Consider the following 20,363-nt stretch of genomic DNA (forward strand, 5'->3'; position numbering starts at 1 on the left):
ACATGGCAGCAGCAAGGAGAAGAATGAGCAAAAGGGGGAAAGCCCCTTAAAAAAACCATCAGATCTCGTGAGAACTCACTCACTACCAGGAGAACAGCAGCATAAGGGTAACCACCCCCATTCAATTACCTCCCACCAGGTCCCTCCCATGACACATGGGGATCATGGGAACTATAATTCAAGATGAAATTTGGGTGGGGACACGGCCAGACCACCCGACTTTGTGTACTTACCTCCCGACTTTGTGAATAACTTTCTATCTTAAGTCATTTTTATTTTAAATTCCTTTTTGTGTGCAACTAAGCTTAATTTTAACAGATACACGTGCCCTTCCATTTCATTCATACTAGGGAATAAGTTGTTTCTCTTGGTTTCAATTCCAAGCTCCTAGAGAGATTGGAAGAGCTTAGCTTCTGTATCTACTGGTATTCCAATCAACAATGACCAGGGGAGCAAAATTCCATAACACAAATGGGATACGGAGGATCTATGCATGTAAGTTATGGGGGGGGGTTGTTTTTACAGAAACAGGTGTGTGTGTTGGGCAGATACTAAAATGTTGTCATCATTCTCCTCTTCAGTTATCAGCTAATTCTCTTTTCAGCTTTATACTGAAATATCTTCCCCTTCATAACATACAGATTACATTTCTACATTTTTACAGAAGTCTTCAGATACTTCCTTTTAGTCACAAATGTAAGGAGTTCCAAAACCAAGTGGAAATGTTATGCCCACTAGCAAAAGCATGCAACTTACTCAGTTTTGGTCAAATGGCAAAGACTCTGGATGTCAGACACTTGATTCTTGTAGTCAGGTGGAGTCCAACCGATCCAGTTTCCTACACATAAAATGATTACCGAAACAGTTCTTCAATTCAACAGCTTATGAAGACAGCAAAAAGATTTGAAATGGCACAACCCACATTCTAAGATAAGTAACTACCACCTCCCACTCATTCAAGTCAGTAATAAATATATAATTTGTTTATTATATAGTTATAGAATGATATAATTTATATGACTTAGTGGGAGGGTACATTTTAGTTGTTAATTTTTATAAAATAAAAAATATATATTTTTAGAATGTTATATAATTATAGTAGAAATCTCAACCATGCAGAACTACATAAACCATACAATGGAAGTGTCTTCTGTCTCTAACCCAGTTGTATTCTTTCAGTTATTCTCGGTGTTTTGCGTGTTGTGTTGATAGGTGGGTGTTTTTTGTTTTTGTTTTGAGATGGAGCCTCACTCTATTGCCCAGGCTGGAGTTCAGTGGTGCAATCTCGGCTCACTGCAACCACTGCCTTCTGGGTTCAAGCGATTCTCCTGCCTCAGTCTCCCAAGTAGCTGGGATTACAGGCACCTGTCACCATACCCAGCTAATTTTTTTGTATTTTTAGTAGAGACAGGGTTTCGCCATATTGGCCAGGCTGGTCTCGAACTCCTGGGCTCAAGTGATCCTCCCACCTCGCCCTCCCAAAGTGCTGGGATTACAGGGGTGAGCCACCACGCCCGGCCCATAGGTGAGTTACTCTTAATCCTTTCATACAAAGGATTTCACATTTCACTGGGGTCCAGTAACTGGATCCCAGTCTGGAGCTAATGTTTTGGTGTCCATTACCAGGCATGCCCCTTGTACCAGGCTGTGTGCCCCCCTGCTGCTGCAGAGTGGAGCGCTGCTCCCCAAGCCTACTACGCCTGAGCTTTTGGCTCACACTGACCGCACCACTGCATGCACTATCTCACCATTCCCAACAGTACTCACTGAATCTATGCTCTGGGCTGAGCGGGGGATTACACAGAAGCAGAAGGAAGGCATTGTAGAGATTAGAACTGCCTAACATCCCAATCTTTTCTCCTAGACATATTGGCTTGTATTTACACCAACTTGAACTCATCCATAACTGAGTGACTTTTTTGGCCAATGAAATGTGAACAGAAGTGATGTGGGTCGCTTCTGGGCAGAAACATATAGATCCAGTATGCAGCTCACCACATTTTTGTACCCTGCCCCGTAACTGTGGAAGCCTGGATCAAGATGGTGCCTCTGCCAGTCTAGGTCTTTCAGGAACTACCAGGAGCACGGACCCCATTTAGATCAGGATGGTGAGTTAGCATAAGCAAGAACTTTTGTATTGTTTTTGTTTTTTGAGACGGAGTCTCACTCTGTAGCCCAGGCTGGAGTGCAGTCTTGGCTCATGGCAACCTCCACCTCCCAGGTTCGAGTGATTCTCCTGCCTCAGCCTCCCAAGTAGCTGGGATCACAGGTGTGTGCCACCACGCTTGGCTACTTTTTGTTTTTTTAGTACAGATAGGGGTTTTGCCATGTTGGCCAGACTGGCCTCCAACTCTTGACTTCGGGTGATCCTCTCGTCTTGGCCTCCCAAAGTGCTGGGATTACAGGCGTGAGCCACTGCAGCTGGCCAGAAATTTTGTATTTTAAAGCCCATCCCAACTGATAGTCTTTTCTTGAGGAGCTCACAAGCTAGTAGAGAGGCAATGTGGAACCACAGTCTGGAGATGTAGTACTGTACATGGCCAAGTAAGTGTTCAAAGGCTTAAAGAAAATATGATAACCTCCTCATCCAATCTCTCTCCTATTGCTATCTTTCAGTTTGGCTTTCATTAGCCAAAACTCTCACATGTCTTAGGTGGGCTATCACCAAATGGATTAGTCTGCAACACTAGAATAATATGACATAAACATTTTATTTTGTGTATGTGAGCATACAGCTTGAAATAAACTCTAATATTTGCAGCAGAAAAAATACTTTTCTCCGCATCTCATATGTGTTCATTTTCTTGTTGAACGATTTCAAAGAAAGAAACTTCCATAGCTAGTAATAATATCAATAGGACAGGAAAATATAGTTTAGCTGGATATTTCTGTTTTTACTTTTTACAAGCCATACTAATAAAGGAGTATATTAAAGGAGCTTATCGTAAGCCTATCTTCTTGCATAAATTTATCTCATAGATTTTCTTTTTCTGCTTTCCTTCCTTCACCCCATCATAATATAGAATTATTTTCTCATTTCCCATCATAGTCGTCATAATAATGTCCTACCCTATTGGACTCTGAACTACTTTCCACTATTCATTTTTTATTAGCGTTAAATTTTAACCAGAATATTGGGATAAAAGGCAACACAGTACCATGCAAGCATAGCCACTTTGACAACGTTTCTAACTCAGCCGGGGTGACCATGACCTGCTGCGAGGGATGGACATCCTGCAATGGATTCAGCCTGTTGGTTCTACTGCTGTTAGGAGTAGTTCTCAATGCGATACCTCTAATTGTCAGCTTAATTGAGGAAGACCAATCTTCTCAAAACCCCATCTCTTGCTTTGAGTGGTGGTTCCCAGGAATTATAGGAGCAGGTCTGATGGTGAGTAATAGTCATATGAGTTGATGTGAAGAAGTGCCTGCCTATTTCACCACAATCCTAAAAGCTATCTTTCAGTCTTGCAGTTAACTATGTCTTGGCTTATGATACAATTTGGAGCAGTGGTATGGCATTAACTTATATTGGTCATCAGTGAAGAATGGTAATTTAAATAAAGTACACTATGTGGTATAGGATAGAGAACTGGGCAAAAAAATAAATAAATTGATAGAAGTTGGCTGGGTTATTATCTCTCACATTTCTGCACAGGTAGGGCTGCTCTTCCAAGCTTTATGGTTAGAATTAGGGACTTTCTGAATTAGTTCCTTCAACTTTCCATTGCTTCATACCAGTCTCTAAGTATTTACAGAAAATGCAATAGGAGCGAGAGGTTGCTTAATAGGAATGAGTAGAAACATTCCCATGTATGATGACTGGCCTGGGTGATGGTAATTACGAGCCATGAATGTTGCATTGCCTGTACCTGAAGGGAGTTGGGCTAAGAGACATGGACTTAAAATCCTGGGTCTCTGGTCTCAAGGACTTTTTGACTCAGCTATTATATAGATCCTAGGACATCGAGCTTGTTGAATAGTTTGATGATTGTTACTAGGTCTACCTTTGTTGAAATCTGCAGCAGAGCAGTGCAGTATGGAACTCCTGAATGTAACTGACATGAGTCACCTGAGGCACTTGCAATAGTTAGATTTACGGATTTTCTCCTGAGAATTCTGGTGCAGTAGGCCTGGGTAGGACCCATTTGTATAGGGAAAACTGCTTTCAAATCTGGCAGAATACCTCAGCTATGCTTCTGCCTCCAATATATCACTGCAAGCAAATCATTTATCCTATGGTTTTGTTTCTATATGTGTAAAATGGGGATGTGGATGTTGAAGTTGATAATTCAGCATCCAAGAGGCATGTTTTTGTTTGTTATGCCACTATGGGGTTTAGTTAGTGCCAGATAAATGAGTATATGTGTGTGTGTGTAAGACAGACAGAGAGAGAGAGAGAGAGAGCAAGCTGTAAGGACTGACATTGTCAGTGTTTTAGAGATAATAAAACACGGAGGTGACTTTAGTTTAACTTTTTTTTAACTTTTAAGTTCAGAGGTACATGTGCAGGTTTGTTACACAGGTAAACGTGTGTCCTGGGGGGTTGTTGTACAGATTATTTCATCACCCAGGTATTAAGCCTACTACCCATTGTTTATTTTGCCTGATCCTCTCCCTCCTCCCACCCTCCACCCTCCACCCTCCGCCCTCCGCCCTCCAACAGGCCCCAGTGTGTGTTGTTCCCTTTTATGTGCTCATGTGTTCTCATCATTTACCTCCCACTTATGAGTCAGAACATGCAGTTTTTGGTTTTCTGTTCATGCATTAGTTTGTTAAGGATAATGGCCTCCAGCTCCATCCACGTCCCTACAAAGGACATGATCTCATTCCTTTTTTGTGGCTGTGGAGGTGATTTTTTTAAAAATTCAGAACATAGTTTTCTACTTGAATCACTTATTCTTAATTATGATCAGTTACTGCTGCTGGTCTTATCCCCAGATTTACAAAAACCCTCTTCCTTTACCATCACAAGGAATCTGTTCCTCTGCTTTAGGTAGAAAGATCTAATTAAAGCAAAAGCTTTTGGAAAGTTTTGGGCTATTTCTTCACACTGCCACGAATGCTCTCTTCCAGGCTGAGAGACAGAAAACACATTGCAACTCAACAGCGTGAAGCAACCAGACATCCGTGTGTCTGTTTTCTCCCCTGTAGAAGGCGTCTCTCTATTTGAGTAGTAGAAGCCTCTTTTGCATTTGCTTACACCAGAAGCCAGGAGCAGCTGGCTGAGCATAACTTCACGATAGCAATTTCCATGAAGCTCCTAAAAGTTCCCGAGTTAAGACAATCCACTTAGAATAACTCATGCAGCATTAGATATGAATTGGCTCTGCCACAAATCCCATGAGATAAAAAAAAAAGCATTAGCATTAAAGGACTCTGAGGTGGTGATGACACATACCTACATCTCCTGTATTCTTCATTTTAGGATGGTGGCGGGTGTGGCAGGGAGAGAAGAGATAGAGAAAACCAGACAGAAGGACCTAAGTCTTCATTTATTGGCCATCTGCCAAGGGCCATCTACTGGGTTCATTCATTACCTTGTTATCTCATTTAGTCTCTATAATAATGTGTGTATTTATTATCACTTGTATTTTACAGGCCAGCACACAGAAAGTTAGGAATATTAACAAGGTCACCTAATGGGTGTGAAACCCAGTTCCAGATACATCTGATGTCAAAACTCTGTTTTTCCACCAGTGCTAGTACCATAGTCCTCAACACCTGTCTCAGGGCTGCCAGAGGTGAAAGACATAATCCATAAATTAATCCATAAAGTTAAGTGACCAGGAAACTGCATCACAGAAAGATTACAGAAACTTGTGGAACAGTTTCAGAGAATCTGAACTTCCTTGTTCTACAGCTAACTTTACTTTATCACCCTCAGCAAGTATTATCGAAGATATCCACATCAGACTATCTCTATTATTCAGTATTATAGAATGTCATTGAAGCATCAGACAACTCTTTGAAAAGTCCAATATGAACTTTAGTCAGAGGCTAAGCCCACAGGCGAACAGGTGGGTGGTAAAAAGAGTTCAGACTACAGGTATATTTTCATGATCCTCAGATAGATACAGAATGTGGAAGAAAGTCTTTTTCAAAGGGACTTATTAATATGTCCTTTAAAACATCCATGAAAATACCCACTAGTTCAAAATATTGAGCTTTCAATATACTTGTAACCACACAAAAAAGTTATTAGAGAAGAAATCACAGCCCGTGATAAGCACTTTGGTCATAGTTCTTGACATCTTTCCAAGATTACTGCAGTGTTTCAAATTAGTATTGTTACCAAAAATGGGATTTTGCAGGAAGTAGATAATTATACAAACTATGGAATTCATTATTGATTACATCATGAAATATATTCATTTTATGGCTTCATGACTTACTTAAAACGGAGGTGAACTTTTCATCTTCTAAAACCATGACTAAGTAAAAATGTGATGTACTTAACTTTAAATGGAAAAACCGATACAAATGTTATTTACTTTTAAAAAGACCTCAAAATGTTTCCTTGAAAACATATAAACAGAAAGGCCATTTTATTTTATATAAGGTTAATTGTGAGCCTGATCTTAATCATGCTTATTCATTGAGTTCACTTATTAGATAAGAGCAACTCATCAAAATCAGTTATTGCAGTCTTAATAGAGAACAAATTGTTGAAAGCTGGCCGGGCCCAGTGGCTCATGTCTGTAATCCCAGCACTTTGGGAGACTGAGGTGGGCAGATCACCAGGTCAGGAGACCAAGATCATCCTGGCTAACATGGTGAAACCCCGTCTCTACTAAAAATACAAAAAATTAGCCAGGCGTGGTGGCGGGCACCTGTAGTCCCAGCTACTCGGGAGGCTGAGGCAGGGGAATGGCGTGAACCCGGGAGGTGGAGCTTGCAGTGAGCTGAGATCATGCCACTGCACTCTAGCCTGGGCAACAGAGCGAGACTCCATCTCAAAAAAAAAAAATTGTTGAAAGTTAAACAGATGAGAAGATTTTACGCACGACAAACATTTGTAAAACATACTTTTGTGGGGTTTTTTTTGGGGGGGGGGTCATTGTTTTTGAGACAAGGTCATGCTCTGTCACCCAGGCTAGAATGCAGTGCTGTGAGCATAGCTCACTGGAGCCTGAACCTCCTGGGATCAAGTGATCCTCCCCCTTCAGCCTCCTAAGTAGCTGGGACTATAGGCATGCACCATGATGCCCAGCTTATCTTAAAAACCTTTTTTGGCCAGGTGTGGTAGCTTGTGCCTGTAACCCAGCACCTTGAGACGCTGAGGTGAGTGGATCACCTGAGGTCAGGAGTTCGAGACCAGCCTGGCCAACATAGAGAAACCCGTTTCTACCAAAAAATAAAAAAATTAGCCGGGCATGGTGGTGCATGCCTCTAATCCCAGCTACTCGGGAAGCTGAGGCAGGAGAATCACTTGAACCCGGAGATGGAAGTTGCATAGAGCCAAGATTGTGCCACTGCATTCCAGTCTAGGTGACAGGGCGAGACTCTGTCTCAATTTTTTTTTTTTTTTTTGTAGATAGGGTCTCACTATATTGCCCAGGTTGGGGTCACACTCCTGGGTTCAAGCAATCCTTCTGTCTTGGCCTCCCAAAGTGCCAGAATTAAAGGCATGAGCCACCATGACTGGCTGCAAAATATAGTTTTGATATTTGTAATGAGCTATGACTTTGTGTGTTACTGTCATGTTCAATTTCTTAGAGGACTCCCAAAAGTCTGAATTTCATCACAGAATTTTTAATGGTCTAAAGTTTTTCTGTACTTCATTTGTAAAATCATATAACTTCTAAAACTAAATACAATTAAGGGTTTCTGTAAGAAAAAATGAACAATATTACTTTTCTTTTTAAAAACAAAAGACTAGCAAGACATTTAATTTTACAAAAACTCAGGCATTCAAAATATGCTTAGGAAATGAGAAAGCGCGTTCTCATAATTATTCATTTTGGCAGGAGATTATCTGGAAAATTTATATATAATTCAGACATACACACACACCATTCACAGTTTTAGCGTCTGTTCCTCTAAAGAACCCCTCCAATTTCCAGAGCTCTGAATGGGAAAGCGGTTGAAACCACAGTGAGTTGTCAAATTACCAGTAACAGCATTACGAAGATGTGTTAACACGCCTTGAAGTCAGTGGGGTGGTGACTAATACACTGTAAGTAATTGTCCCTTTACAAAACCCCTTTGTAAGCGAATCATGAAAGTAAATATTTAGCAACTCTGAAATAAACTTATCTTCATGAAAGTTAGCAGAGTTCGGTTTGCATCAACAAGGAAAACAGAACAATTTATCCATTTAAGTTGCAATGTCAATCCACATTTTTTTTTTTTTTTTTTTAAGACAGGGTCTCGCTTTGTCATCCTAGGCTGGAGTACACTGGCACTTTCTTTTGAAAGAATCATTATTTTTCTAAATCTGTGGCTGGCAAACTGTAAATATTCATTGAATATTTTAGGTTTACAAACCAGCCTCTTCCACACAATTTTTTTTTTTTTTTTTTTTTTTTTTTGAGACGGAGTCTTGCTCTGTCACCAGGCTGGAGTGCAGTGGTGCGATCTTGGCTCACTGCAACCTCTGTCTCCCGGGTTGAAGTGATTCCTCTGCCTCAGGCTCCCCGGTAGCTGGGACTACAGGCACGCACCACCAAGCCCGGCTAATTTTTTGTATTTTAGTAGAGACAGCGTTTCATCATGTTGGTCAGGATGGTCTCGATCTCCCGACCTCGTGATACGCCTACCTTGGCCTCCCAAAGTGCTGGGATTACAGGCATGAGACACTGCGCCCAGCCTCTTCCACACAATTTAACTCTACTGTTGGTGCACAAAAGTAGCCATAGACAGTATGTAAATAAATGGATGTGACTGTGTTCCAATAAAACTTTATTTACAAGAAAGAGGTGGCGGGCCATAGTTTGCCAATTCCTGTTATAAATGATTTGTCCTGTAAGCTCAAAAGGCAGTATAGCTTATGTGTACAATAAAAGATGTTTAGTGCATGAATACTGACACCTGTTTGGGAGCTAGAATTTCTTTTCCCTTTTCTTCTGGGCTTTCAGCTATGCTCCAAGGTGGCTGGGCAGCCATATACACATGTGGCCTCTAAGTAAGAAGTGTGGGGTGTTCAAGACAATGTGTAAGCAAGCTTGATAACAATACAAAGTGACATGGAGGCAATACATCATCAGATGGAGAGAGGTTTGTTAGGAAAGCTGCCTTGTAAAGAGGCATAAACTTTAAACCTGTGCTGAAAGAAGAAAGACAGATGTGGCCTTGAATAAATGAATCAGAGAGGGAGTAACTGGAAGGACAATGAGATGGGCAAAGGTGAAGGCAGCAGGGAAGATGAGAACGAACAACCTCTAGGTAGGAATAGGGGAGAATGGTAAGACTTGAGTCAGTGTGGAACAGGGATTAAGAGTCCCGGCTGAGTACAGAGGCTCACCTGTAATCTCAACACTTTAGGAGGCCGAGGCAATCACTTGAGCCCAGGAGTTTGAAACCAGCCTGGGCAACATGGCAAAACCCCCATCTCTACAAAAAATGCCCCTCAAAATAAATTAAAAATAATGGGGCATGATGGCATGCACTTGTAGTCCCAACAACTCGGGAGGCTGAGGTAGGAGGATCTCTTGAGCCCCGGATGCTGAGGCTGCAGTGAACCGTGATCATGCCATTGCACTTCAGCCTGGGTGACAGTGAGACCCTGTCTCAAAAAAACAAAACAAAAAACCGTCTGGGTTCTGCACCCCAAATGACTAGGGTTTTTTGTTGTTGTTTTGAGACGGAGTCTCGCTCTGTCGCCAGGTTGGAGTGCAATGGCGTGATTTCAGCGAACTGCAACCTCTGTCTCCCAGGTTCAAGTGATTCTCCTGCCTCAGCCTCCTGAGTAGCCGGGGCTACAGGTGTGCACCACCACGCCCAGCTAATTTTTGTGTTTTTAGTAGAGACAGGGGTTTTCTCATGTTGGCCAGGATGGTCTCGATCTCCTGACCTCGTGATCCACCCACCTTGGCCTCCCGAAGTGCTGGGATTACAGACTTGAGCCAACCCGCCCGGCCAAATGACTAGTTTTGAATCCCAACCCTTCTACTAAGAAAGTAGAAGGACAATTTGAGTCGTTTGTCTAAGAAAGACAAATCATTCAAACTTTCTATGCCGCAGTCTTCTCATTGGTAAAATGGGAATAATAATAGCACCTACCTCTTAGGATTATGATGAGGATGGAATAAACTAAGGCACATAAAGCACCTGTAAGAGTGCCTGGCATGTAGTCAGAGCTTGGGAAAATGTCAGAGAACGGGAGTAGAAGGAGAGAGAAAAACCACTGAAGGGCAGCTGTGCTGAGATGGCAAAAAACCGATGCCTAAAATTTCTCAAGTGGAAGGAAATAATTTACATTCCACCCTTCAATGATACAAAACTCCTTCCAGTAAGAATTTCTAGTCATAGCTGCTGCCTAGATATGACTAAAAATTGCAACCCAAGTCCTGAGAATATGGTGTTCTTTCTTACAGCTTTCCTTGGCAACATGTATTTCCCTGAAGACAGAATGCGATCTATAGATTTCTGAGCATCAATGTATAAAGTGAGATCATTACATATCATGGATATAGGAAGAGAAAGGAGAACGTGGAACCAAAAATAATTCTCAAATATAAGTTTGGGGAAACCAGCAAGACAGCTGGGATCTTGGGAAAAGAAAGGCTAGTGGGAGTGGGTGGTGACAGAATGATTCGTTCCCAACTGCCAGGCAAACAAAACCTCAACTTCTTTTCTGCAGGTTTGCCAGAATAATTCATACAATTTCTTGAAAATTGGGTCAGGTGTGATAGCTCACATCTGTAGTCTAAGCACTTTAGGGGCACAAGGCAGGAGGTTTTCTTGAGGCCAGGAGTTCAGGACGAGTCTGGGCAACAAAGTGAGATCTTGCCTCTACAAAAATATTTTAAAAATTAGCCAGGTGTGGTGGCCTATACCTGTGGTTCTAGCTACTCAGGAGGCAAAGGCAGGAGGATTATTTGAGCTCAGAAGTTTCAGGCTACAGTGAGCTATGCTCGTATCACTGCACTCCAGCCTGGGTAACAGAATGAGGCCCCTACTCTTTAAACAAACAAACAACTAACAGAGTTTGGATGATGCAGCCAATTCTTTCAGAAACATTTCTTCCAAAAATAATATATAAATAAGTCATCCTAATCTATTCAAAATCTAGTTCTCTGCAGATGACTCAGAGTGAACTAAGAATGTAGATAGAAGACTTCAAAACTGCTGTCTTGAATTCCCCCGTTCCCGCCACCACTTTTAATCTTCCTGGTTGAAACTGGGATGACAAGGTTCACCAAACCACGGATATTGCCAAATTCCCTTTTTGTTCTTTGAGGCTTGATTTCCCACAACTGGTGGTAAACGGAAGGTGAAGATTACTATTTTTTCTTCCGACGAGAAGTAATAATACTCATCTTTCCTGTTGATGTCATTTCCAGGCCATTCCAGCAACAACAATGTCCTTGACAGCAAGAAAAAGAGCATGCTGCAACAACAGAACTGGAGTAAGTATGGAGCAGTCGGCATGGAAGCAGAAGTGCATAAACAGTTACTGCTATCTAAGCAAAGCCACACTGAGTCGCTTACATCCACCGAATCACAGTGGGGCTCCGTTGACAGAACCACAGCCTTAGAAACATGCTATTTTTATTTATTTGTTTAGAGACAGGGTCTCGTTCTGTTGCCGAGACTGGACTGCAGTGGTGCAATCTCGGTTCACTGCAACCTCTGCTTCCCGGGATCAAGCAATTCTCCTGCCTCAACCTCCTGAATAGCTGGGACTATGGGTGCGCACCACCACGCCCCAGCTAATTTTTGTATTTGTAGTAAAGATGGGGTTTCAACCATCTCAGATGTTGGTCAGGCTGGTCTCAAACTCCTGAACTCACGTGATCTGCCCACCTCAGCCTACCAAAGTGCTGGGATTACAGGTTTGAGCCACTGCGCCTGGCCTGAAACATGCTATTTAGGATGATGATATAGAAATAGAAAAAGTGAGAAGGGTTTTTTTGTCCCACAAACAGAGTCGGCCTTCTGCCCCTTCCTCAGTCTTCAGTGGATTGTCCTTTCCTCAATCTAGAGGTTTTCAAAGAAAGGAGATTTATAAGTCACACCCACAGCTGCAATCAGTTTCATAATACTCAGGTGTGATATTTTTGTGGCGCATATAAAATACTCAGGGGAAATGTACTCAGTTCTCTCATGCAATGACAGACTGGTTTGCTGGGATTAGAATGACAACTGCTCTTACCGAGTTAAATCAAAGGAGCTGCCAGGTTTTTTCCCCCCAAAACATTTAATACCTACCCACTATGTATAAAGTCGTAACGAAGTTAAAAGTAAATTAAGATTCATTACCCTGAGTGTCACTCTGCTCAGAACATCTTCAGATATGCTCTCACAAAACCCTTAAGTAGGAAAAAGTAAGATGTGTGTTTTATTCATGAAGGAACAGATGCCCAGAGAAAGTAAATAATTTGCCAGTGTAGCACACTAGTAAGTGGATTGTTATCCAAAACCACTGGAGCACCCCACAATTCACAATCTTTATGCCCTGAACATGGCTATTAAGCAACATAAGGGCTCTCATAGTTCCCTGTGGAAGAGGTAGATTGAAAGCAAGCAGTCACAGTAAATCTGCTTGGCTGAGCTTGAGCTTTCAAAGCAATGGTTCTCAGATGGATGGGAACATTAGGCCGGGCACGGTGGCTCACAGCACTTTGGGAGGCTGAGGTGGGAGGATCACTTGAGGTCAGGAATTTGAGACCAGCCTGGCCAACATGGTGAAACCCCGTCTCTACTATAAATACAAAAATTAGCTGGGTGTGGTGGCCCATGCCTGTAATCCCAGATACTCAGGAGGCTGACGCAGGAGAATCGCTTGAACCCAGGAGGCCAAGGTTGCAGTGAGCCAAGATCGCACCATTGCACTTCAGCCTGGGCAACAGATGAGTAAGACTCTGTAAAAAAAAAAAAAAAAAAAAAGACAGGGATGGGGATGTTAGAATCATCTAAAGAGATTTAAAAAATACCAATGCCTGGGTGGCCTCCAGAGATTCTGCATCAGTATTTTTCAAAAGCACTCAAGATAATTCAGCCAGGGGTTAGAACCACTGCTTAAAAAAAAAAGCCAGATATTTCTATCTATAATGGAAGGCTCATGTTTTAAAAAATTACCCTTTTTTCTGACATTTGATATTTATCTAGGATTACAATAATTATGCTAATTAGTTCTAGTCTATTTTTGTTCTGAATACATTTTAGGTATTCAATAAACACTAATTTTCAGTTTCCCTTCCCTGTCACTTTTCTTTGTAAATGATAACAATCTGGAATTTGACTTTGTATCTTTTCTATATGGTGCTCACAACATTCTCGACATCCTGAGACATTTCTGAATTCCTGAAATCAAAAATATCAAAACACTTACATAGGCTTTTCCTATGGGTGTATCCTCTAAGAAGTGGTGTTTAAGTTGTACCTGGTGTCTTTGAAGCCTAGATAAGACCAAAACATGAGACAAGTGGCAGAGGCTACATCTTGGGAGGAAGGGAAAGGGTTGACCAAGGCTTGTCCCCCGTTTTAACTGTTCCTTGCTTCTTCCCTTTTTCCAGTTCTTAATTTTGCTTCTGAATACAAAATGGTTTTGCTGAATCATTTAAGTGAATCCCCTTTAGGGGAAATACAGATGCCCGGAATCACTTTCTAAAGCCAGGCCTTTTGTCAAGTGATGAGAACTCAGAGATAACACGACCAGGCGCGGTGGCTCACGCCTGTAATCCCGGCACTTTGGGTGGCTGAGGAGGGCAGATCACTTGAGGTCAGGAGTTTGAAACCAGCCTGGCCAACATGGTGAAACCCTGTCTCTACTAAAAATACAAAAAATAAAAAATAAAAATAAAAATTAGCCAGGTGTGGTGGCAGGCACCTGTAATCCCAGCTACTTGGGAGGCTGAGGCAGGTGAATTTCTTGAACCCGGGAGGCAGAGGTTACAGTGAGCCCAGAGAGTGCCATTGCACTCTAGCCTGGGAAACAAAGAAAGGCTCCATCTCAAAAAAAACCCAAACATATATATATAATATATATAATTATGTATATACATTATGTATAGATGATATATAATTGTATATATAACGTATATACTTATGTATAGATATATAATTGTATATATAACGTATATACTTATGTATAGATATATAATTGTATATATAACGTATATACTTATGTATAGATATATAATTGTATATATAACGTATATACTTATGTATAGATATATAATTATATATAACGTATATACTTATGTATAGATATATAATTGTATATATAACGTATATACTTATGTATAGATATATAATTGTATATATAACGTATATACTTATGTATAGATATATAATTGTATATATAACGTACTTATGTATAGATATATAATTGTATATATAACGTACTTATGTATAGATATATAATTGTATATATAACGTACTTATGTATAGATATATAATTGTATATATAACGTACTTATGTATAGATATATAATTGTATATATAACGTACTTATGTATAGATATATAATTGTATATATAACGTACTTATGTATAGATATATAATTGTATATATAACGTACTTATGTATAGATATATAATTGTATATATAACGTACTTATGTATAGATATATAATTGTATATATAACGTACTTATGTATAGATATATAATTGTATATATACGTACTTATGTATAGATATATAATTGTATATATAACGTACTTATGTATAGATATATAATTGTATATATAACGTACTTATGTATAGATATATAATTGTATATATAACGTACTTATGTATAGATATATAATTGTATATATAACGTATATACTTATGTATAGATATATAATTGTATATATAACGTATATACTTATGTATAGATATATAATTGTATATATAACGTATATACTTATGTATAGATATATAATTGTATATATAACGTATATACTTATGTATAAATATATAATTGTATATATAACGTATATACTTATGTATAAATATATAATTGTATATATAACGTATATACTTATGTATAAATATATAATTGTATATATAACGTATATACTTATGTATAAATATATAATTGTATATATAATTATATATTATTTATCCTATATATTTATATAACATATATTTATTTATATATTATATATTTATATAATATATATATTTATATATAATTATATATTATATATATATAATAGATGGCTAAAAATAAACACCATGGCACTTCTTGATGAGTAAATTTAAGTAACTGCACAAGTCACAGTAGCATGGAAGAATCAGGATTTGAAGTAGACTCCAAATCCATCATTGTGAACTTTTGGCTGCAAGAAGTATAGTGATTAAAGTGCTTCCCAGCCGTGAGAGCCTGACAAATTTCATCCATCTCCATGATACACAATTTTCTCATCCATAAAATGGAAATAATAATAGTATCTATCTCTTGGGGCTGTGAAAAGAATTAAATAATATATGTAAAGTACAACATCCCTCAACACAACTCTATAGGTAGTCACCTTATTCTGCACTCATAAAAGGCAGGTCTCAAGAATACAACACATAAATCCTGTGGGAGTTGCATTATTCCCGCAAAGGAAAAGAAAACGCATTCCCTCACTTCATTTCTGCTGATTTTGAAATAATCATCACTGACTAACAACTTCACTGAAACAATACAAAAGTTTCCTTTTTTTTTTTTCTTTTAGAGATGGGGTCTCAATATGTTGTCCAGGCTGGTCTTGAAGTCCTGGGCTCCAGCAATCTGCCTTGCTTGGCCTCCCAAAGTGCTGGGATTACAGGCACGAGCCACCGTGCCTGGCCTAAGAGCTTATTTTTTGAAAAACAAACACTAACTTTCATTCCATTTCCTTTGCCAAATTCCATGCCTTCTTCTGTTCTCATGACTGACTCTTGAAATAAAGATGTGTACGATCTTTGTAACACAGTGGTTCTCAACCGGCGGGTTATTTTACCCACCCACCTCCACCCCAAGAGGATATTTGGCAATGTCTGGAGACAATTTTGGTTGTCAGAACTGGGCTGGAGGTGGCAGGGGTGTGTGTGGGGGGGTGATATTGGCATCTATGAGGTAGAAAGCAGGGATGCTGCTAAATATACTATACTGCACAGGAAAGGCCCCACAGCAAAGTGTGCAAATGTCACTGGTGCTGAGGTTGGGAAGTCCTGTTCTAACTCTATGCTGATGACTGATCACTGCAGGATGCTGGCCACTGGCCACTTAAAGCATCAGGGTCAAATTCACTTAAAGCATCAGGGCCAAACGCTTGGGAGCCAAGAGACCAGGCATGAAGATAAAGGTAGTTAAGATCCAGTCAAGGTCGGGCGTGGTGGCTCAAACCTGTAATCCCAGCACTTTGGGAGGCTGAGACGGGTGGATCATGAGGTCAGCAGATCGAGACCATCCTGGCTAACACAGCGAAACTCCGTCTCTACTAAAAAATACAAAAAACTAGCTGGGCGAGGTGGCAGGCACCTTTAGTCCCAGCTACTCAGGAGGCTGAGGCAGGAGAATGGTGTGAACCCAGGAGGCGGAGCTTGCAGTGAGTTGAGATCCAGCCACTGCACTCCAGCCTGGGCGACAGAGTGAGACTCCGTCTCAACAACAACAACAACAACAACAAAAAAGATCCAGTCAAGATTTTATGAAGTAGGAAGTACACAAAACAGGGAGGAACTAGATCTCAGTGATCAGAAGAAACAGATGAGGCTCAGGAACATGAAAGTTGAGATTTTTCAGAGACAGTGACAGGCCAAAGCATGGTTTTTTTTGTTTGTTTGTTTTTGTTTTTTTGACAGAGTCTTGTTCTGTCACCCACCCAGGCTGGAGTGCAATGGTGCAATCTCCGATCACTGCCTCCCAGGTTCAAGTGATTTTCCTGCCTCAGCCTCCCAAGCAGCTGGGCACCCGCCACTAAGCCCGGGTAATTTTTTTGTATTTTTAGTAGAGAGGGGGTTTTGCCATGTTGGCCAAGATGGTCTTGAACTCCTGACCTCAGGGGATCCACCCACTTTGGCCTCCCAAAATGTTGGGATTACAGGTATGAGCCACCACGCCCAGCCCCAACCATCTTTTAGTGAGTGTAATCAAATAGCAGAGACTTTGCCCTCTGCTCTCTTGTATCATTCACACCTAATCAAACTGTGATCTTAAGATCCAGGATTTTAGGGTAACTGGATTAAAAAAAGACTGCATATGCTCCTGAAACTTGAAACAGATCAGGAACATGTAATAATGTGTGCAAATGGCTCTATTTTATTTTTCAGATGTTTCTTTCATCACTTTTCAGTGTAATCACAGTCATTGGTGCTCTGTATTGCATGCTGATATCCATTCAGGCTCTCTTAAAAGGTCCTCTCATGTGTAATTCTCAAGGCAACAGTACTGCCAATTGTGAATTTTCATTGACAAACATCAGGTAAGTAACTTGATTTTCACAGGCTTACTGTCTTACACAGTTGAACTAGTTTGATTAGACTAATGCAGTACTGAAACAATGCCATGTTTTTATTTGATGCAACTGCTGGGACAGATTCTTAGGAATTTAGTACATTAACGCCAGTTAGCATAACCCCACATAAAAATGGAGGAATCATTAGATTTATAATGCTCTAAAAGGACTTTTAGATATTGTCTAAAAGGACTAGCTGATCTCAAATGGCTTATGCTTCTCTTTCAAAAATCTACAGTTACATATGTGTATGTATATTAAAAAATTATGCAAATATACACCAGAAACTTAACTTTCATCCATGGAGAATGGAAATAGGGGACTCCCTCGGAGAGTAAAGAGAACATTTACTTTCTACACTTCTGAATTAAATTTGTAAACCATAAGCAAATATTACATTTACAATTTAAAAAACTTAATAAAAACACAATAAATAAAATGCAGAGCCTTGCCTGTAGGCCTAAATGGAACAGAGCAACCAATGGATTCATACAGACATGCTATAAATATACTGTATGCATGGGAATGAATCCAAAATTTAAGTCATGTAATAACAAATAATACTGGAGAGTTACATGTACTTAGTAAGTGGCTCATTTTAGTCTTTTGAGATCACTCTGTGACTGAATCTAGACACAATTTGTAAAAACTGGAAGAAAAAAACTAATCCATTAGCTATCTGTATAGGCTGCTCAGTTTAGCAAATAACCAGAATTTACTTTTGTAGTTACGTAAAAAAATTGTTTTTTTTTTTCTCCTTTTCCCTTACCTTGCTACATTACAAAAGAAAAGCCCCTCAAATTTTGTGTAGCATATTTGTTTTGAATCAAAACCCAAGGAAGGCCAGGCACAGTGGCTCACGCCTATAATCCCAGCACTTTGGGAGGCCAAGGTACGTGGATCGCTTGAGGTCAGGAGTTTGAGACCAGCCTGGCCAACATGGTGAAACCGCATCACTACTAAAAATACAAAAATTAGCCAGGTGTGGTGGTGCGTGCCTCTAGTCCCAGCTACTCAGGAGGCTGAGGAGGGAGAACTGCTGGAACCCAGGAGGCGGAGGTTGCAGTAAGCCGAGATCAAGCCACTGCACTCCAGTTTGGATGACAGAGGGAGACTCTGTCTCAAAAACAAAGCCAAGGAAAGTCTCCTTACTAAAATACTTGAAGTAGAGGGTTAAAGATTTCTACCACAGATGCTATGCACATTAAATCCCCAAGGAACGACAGCAGCCCACAGTGTACCAGGCACCAGGCTGAGCTCTGCAGGTAGCACCACTCAGATATTCCCAGCCTAGTTGGGGAGATGGGTTAGGCTAGCAAAGTGACAAGAGAGTGATCCTTGGCTTACTACACATTTCACAAAACACTCACATTTCATGTGCTGAAAATACTGTTGTTTTCCCAGGGTGAATGTCAGTTGCTGGTATCCAGCAATGCAAACTCCCTAAGAACATTCAATTTTACTCTACAATAGACAAAACAAAAAATTATCTTGGGATAGATGTGTTAGGGCTAAAAGTTTCTCATTTTCCATAGCCCTGTTAAGAACAGGCACATATCACTTTAATCAGACATATTTAATCAGTAAAAACTGCACATCTGGTTGAAGAGCGGGCGCCAGGTGCAGTTCTGCACTAAGAACTGAGCTCATTTAAAGGGTGGCAGGGGAGGCTCCTTAGTTTTTATATCTAGCAAGTAGAAGAGTACCTGAATAAATAAAATAAATAGGTTGAACCACGAAAAACTGTTGACATTCAACTATTTCTGACATCCCAGAACAGCAATTTCATTCCGTTCAACCTGAGATGTACTGTAGAGATGCTTGTTAAATGATGGGCTACATAATAGAAGTTTTGTAACTAGTAGAGTATATGGACACATGGTCAAACATCCTGATCTGTTATTTCTGGGCACAGTATTTCAAAAGTACATTCTGTTTCACTAGTTCTTTTACGGGCACAATGCTACGTTCCTTTGGTCAGTGATTTTCTGAATACCTGATTTGTATCTTTGCTTTTCAGTGACATTCATCCAGAAGCCTTCAACTTGCAGTGGTTTTTCAATGACTCTTGTGCACCTCCTACTGGTTTCAAAAACCCCACCAGCAACGACGTCATGGCCAGTGACTGGAGAGCACCTAGTTTGCACTTCAATTCTGAAGAAAACAAACACAGGCTTATCCACTTCTCAGTATTTTTAGGTCTATTGCTTGTTGGAATTCTGGAGCTCCTGTTTGGGATCAGTCAGATAGTCATTGGTTTCCTTGGCTGTCTGTGTGGAGTCTCTAAGCGAAGAAGTCAAATTGTGTAGTTTAATGGGAATAAAATGTAAGTATCAGTAGTTTGAATAATTTGAGAAGTACACTCGTTTTCCAAGTCATCTTTGAGATGATTTAAAAAATCAACCTTTCACATAGAAAGCATGTTGTGAAATTATAGAAAGCATAGAAATGCATAACACTCTCATATTGTGGTTGATTTGGGAAAGGTGGAGAGAATTTTCCATTAGTTTTGTATCATGCTATTCAAATTTTTTACCTCTTCATTGTGTGTAGAGAAAGGAGATGGGAGGCAGGATGAGAAGGAACAAAAGTCATCCTGAAAATAAAAGTACAGGACTTTTTTTTTTTTTTGAGGGTCTCAAAAAAGGCCAGAATACAGTGGTGCTGTCTCAGCTCACTGCAGCCTCAACTTCCTGGGCTCAGGTGATTCTCCCGCCTCAGCCTCCCTAGTAGCTGGGACTACAGGCACGTGCCACTATGCCAAGCTAAATTTTTGTATTTTTAG

The 20,363-nt window shown here is 40.2% G+C and overlaps 1 protein-coding gene across 1 annotated transcript; it reads left to right on the forward strand.

Moving 5' to 3' along the window:
• The first annotated feature begins 3,189 nt into the window (after window positions 1–3,189).
• TM4SF20 (transmembrane 4 L six family member 20) lies at window positions 3,190–19,924 on the forward strand. Its single transcript, XM_010375614.2, has 4 exons — window positions 3,190–3,391; window positions 11,508–11,573; window positions 17,394–17,545; window positions 19,599–19,924. The coding sequence occupies exons 1-4, from the start codon at window positions 3,209–3,211 to the stop codon at window positions 19,885–19,887; spliced, it is 690 nt and encodes a 229-aa protein (XP_010373916.1). The 5' UTR covers window positions 3,190–3,208; the 3' UTR covers window positions 19,888–19,924.
• The last annotated feature ends 439 nt before the right edge of the window (window positions 19,925–20,363 follow it).

Source organism: Rhinopithecus roxellana, chromosome 14 (assembly GCF_007565055.1).
Source record: "Rhinopithecus roxellana isolate Shanxi Qingling chromosome 14, ASM756505v1, whole genome shotgun sequence".
In the NCBI taxonomy this organism is placed as follows: domain Eukaryota; kingdom Metazoa; phylum Chordata; class Mammalia; order Primates; family Cercopithecidae; genus Rhinopithecus; species Rhinopithecus roxellana.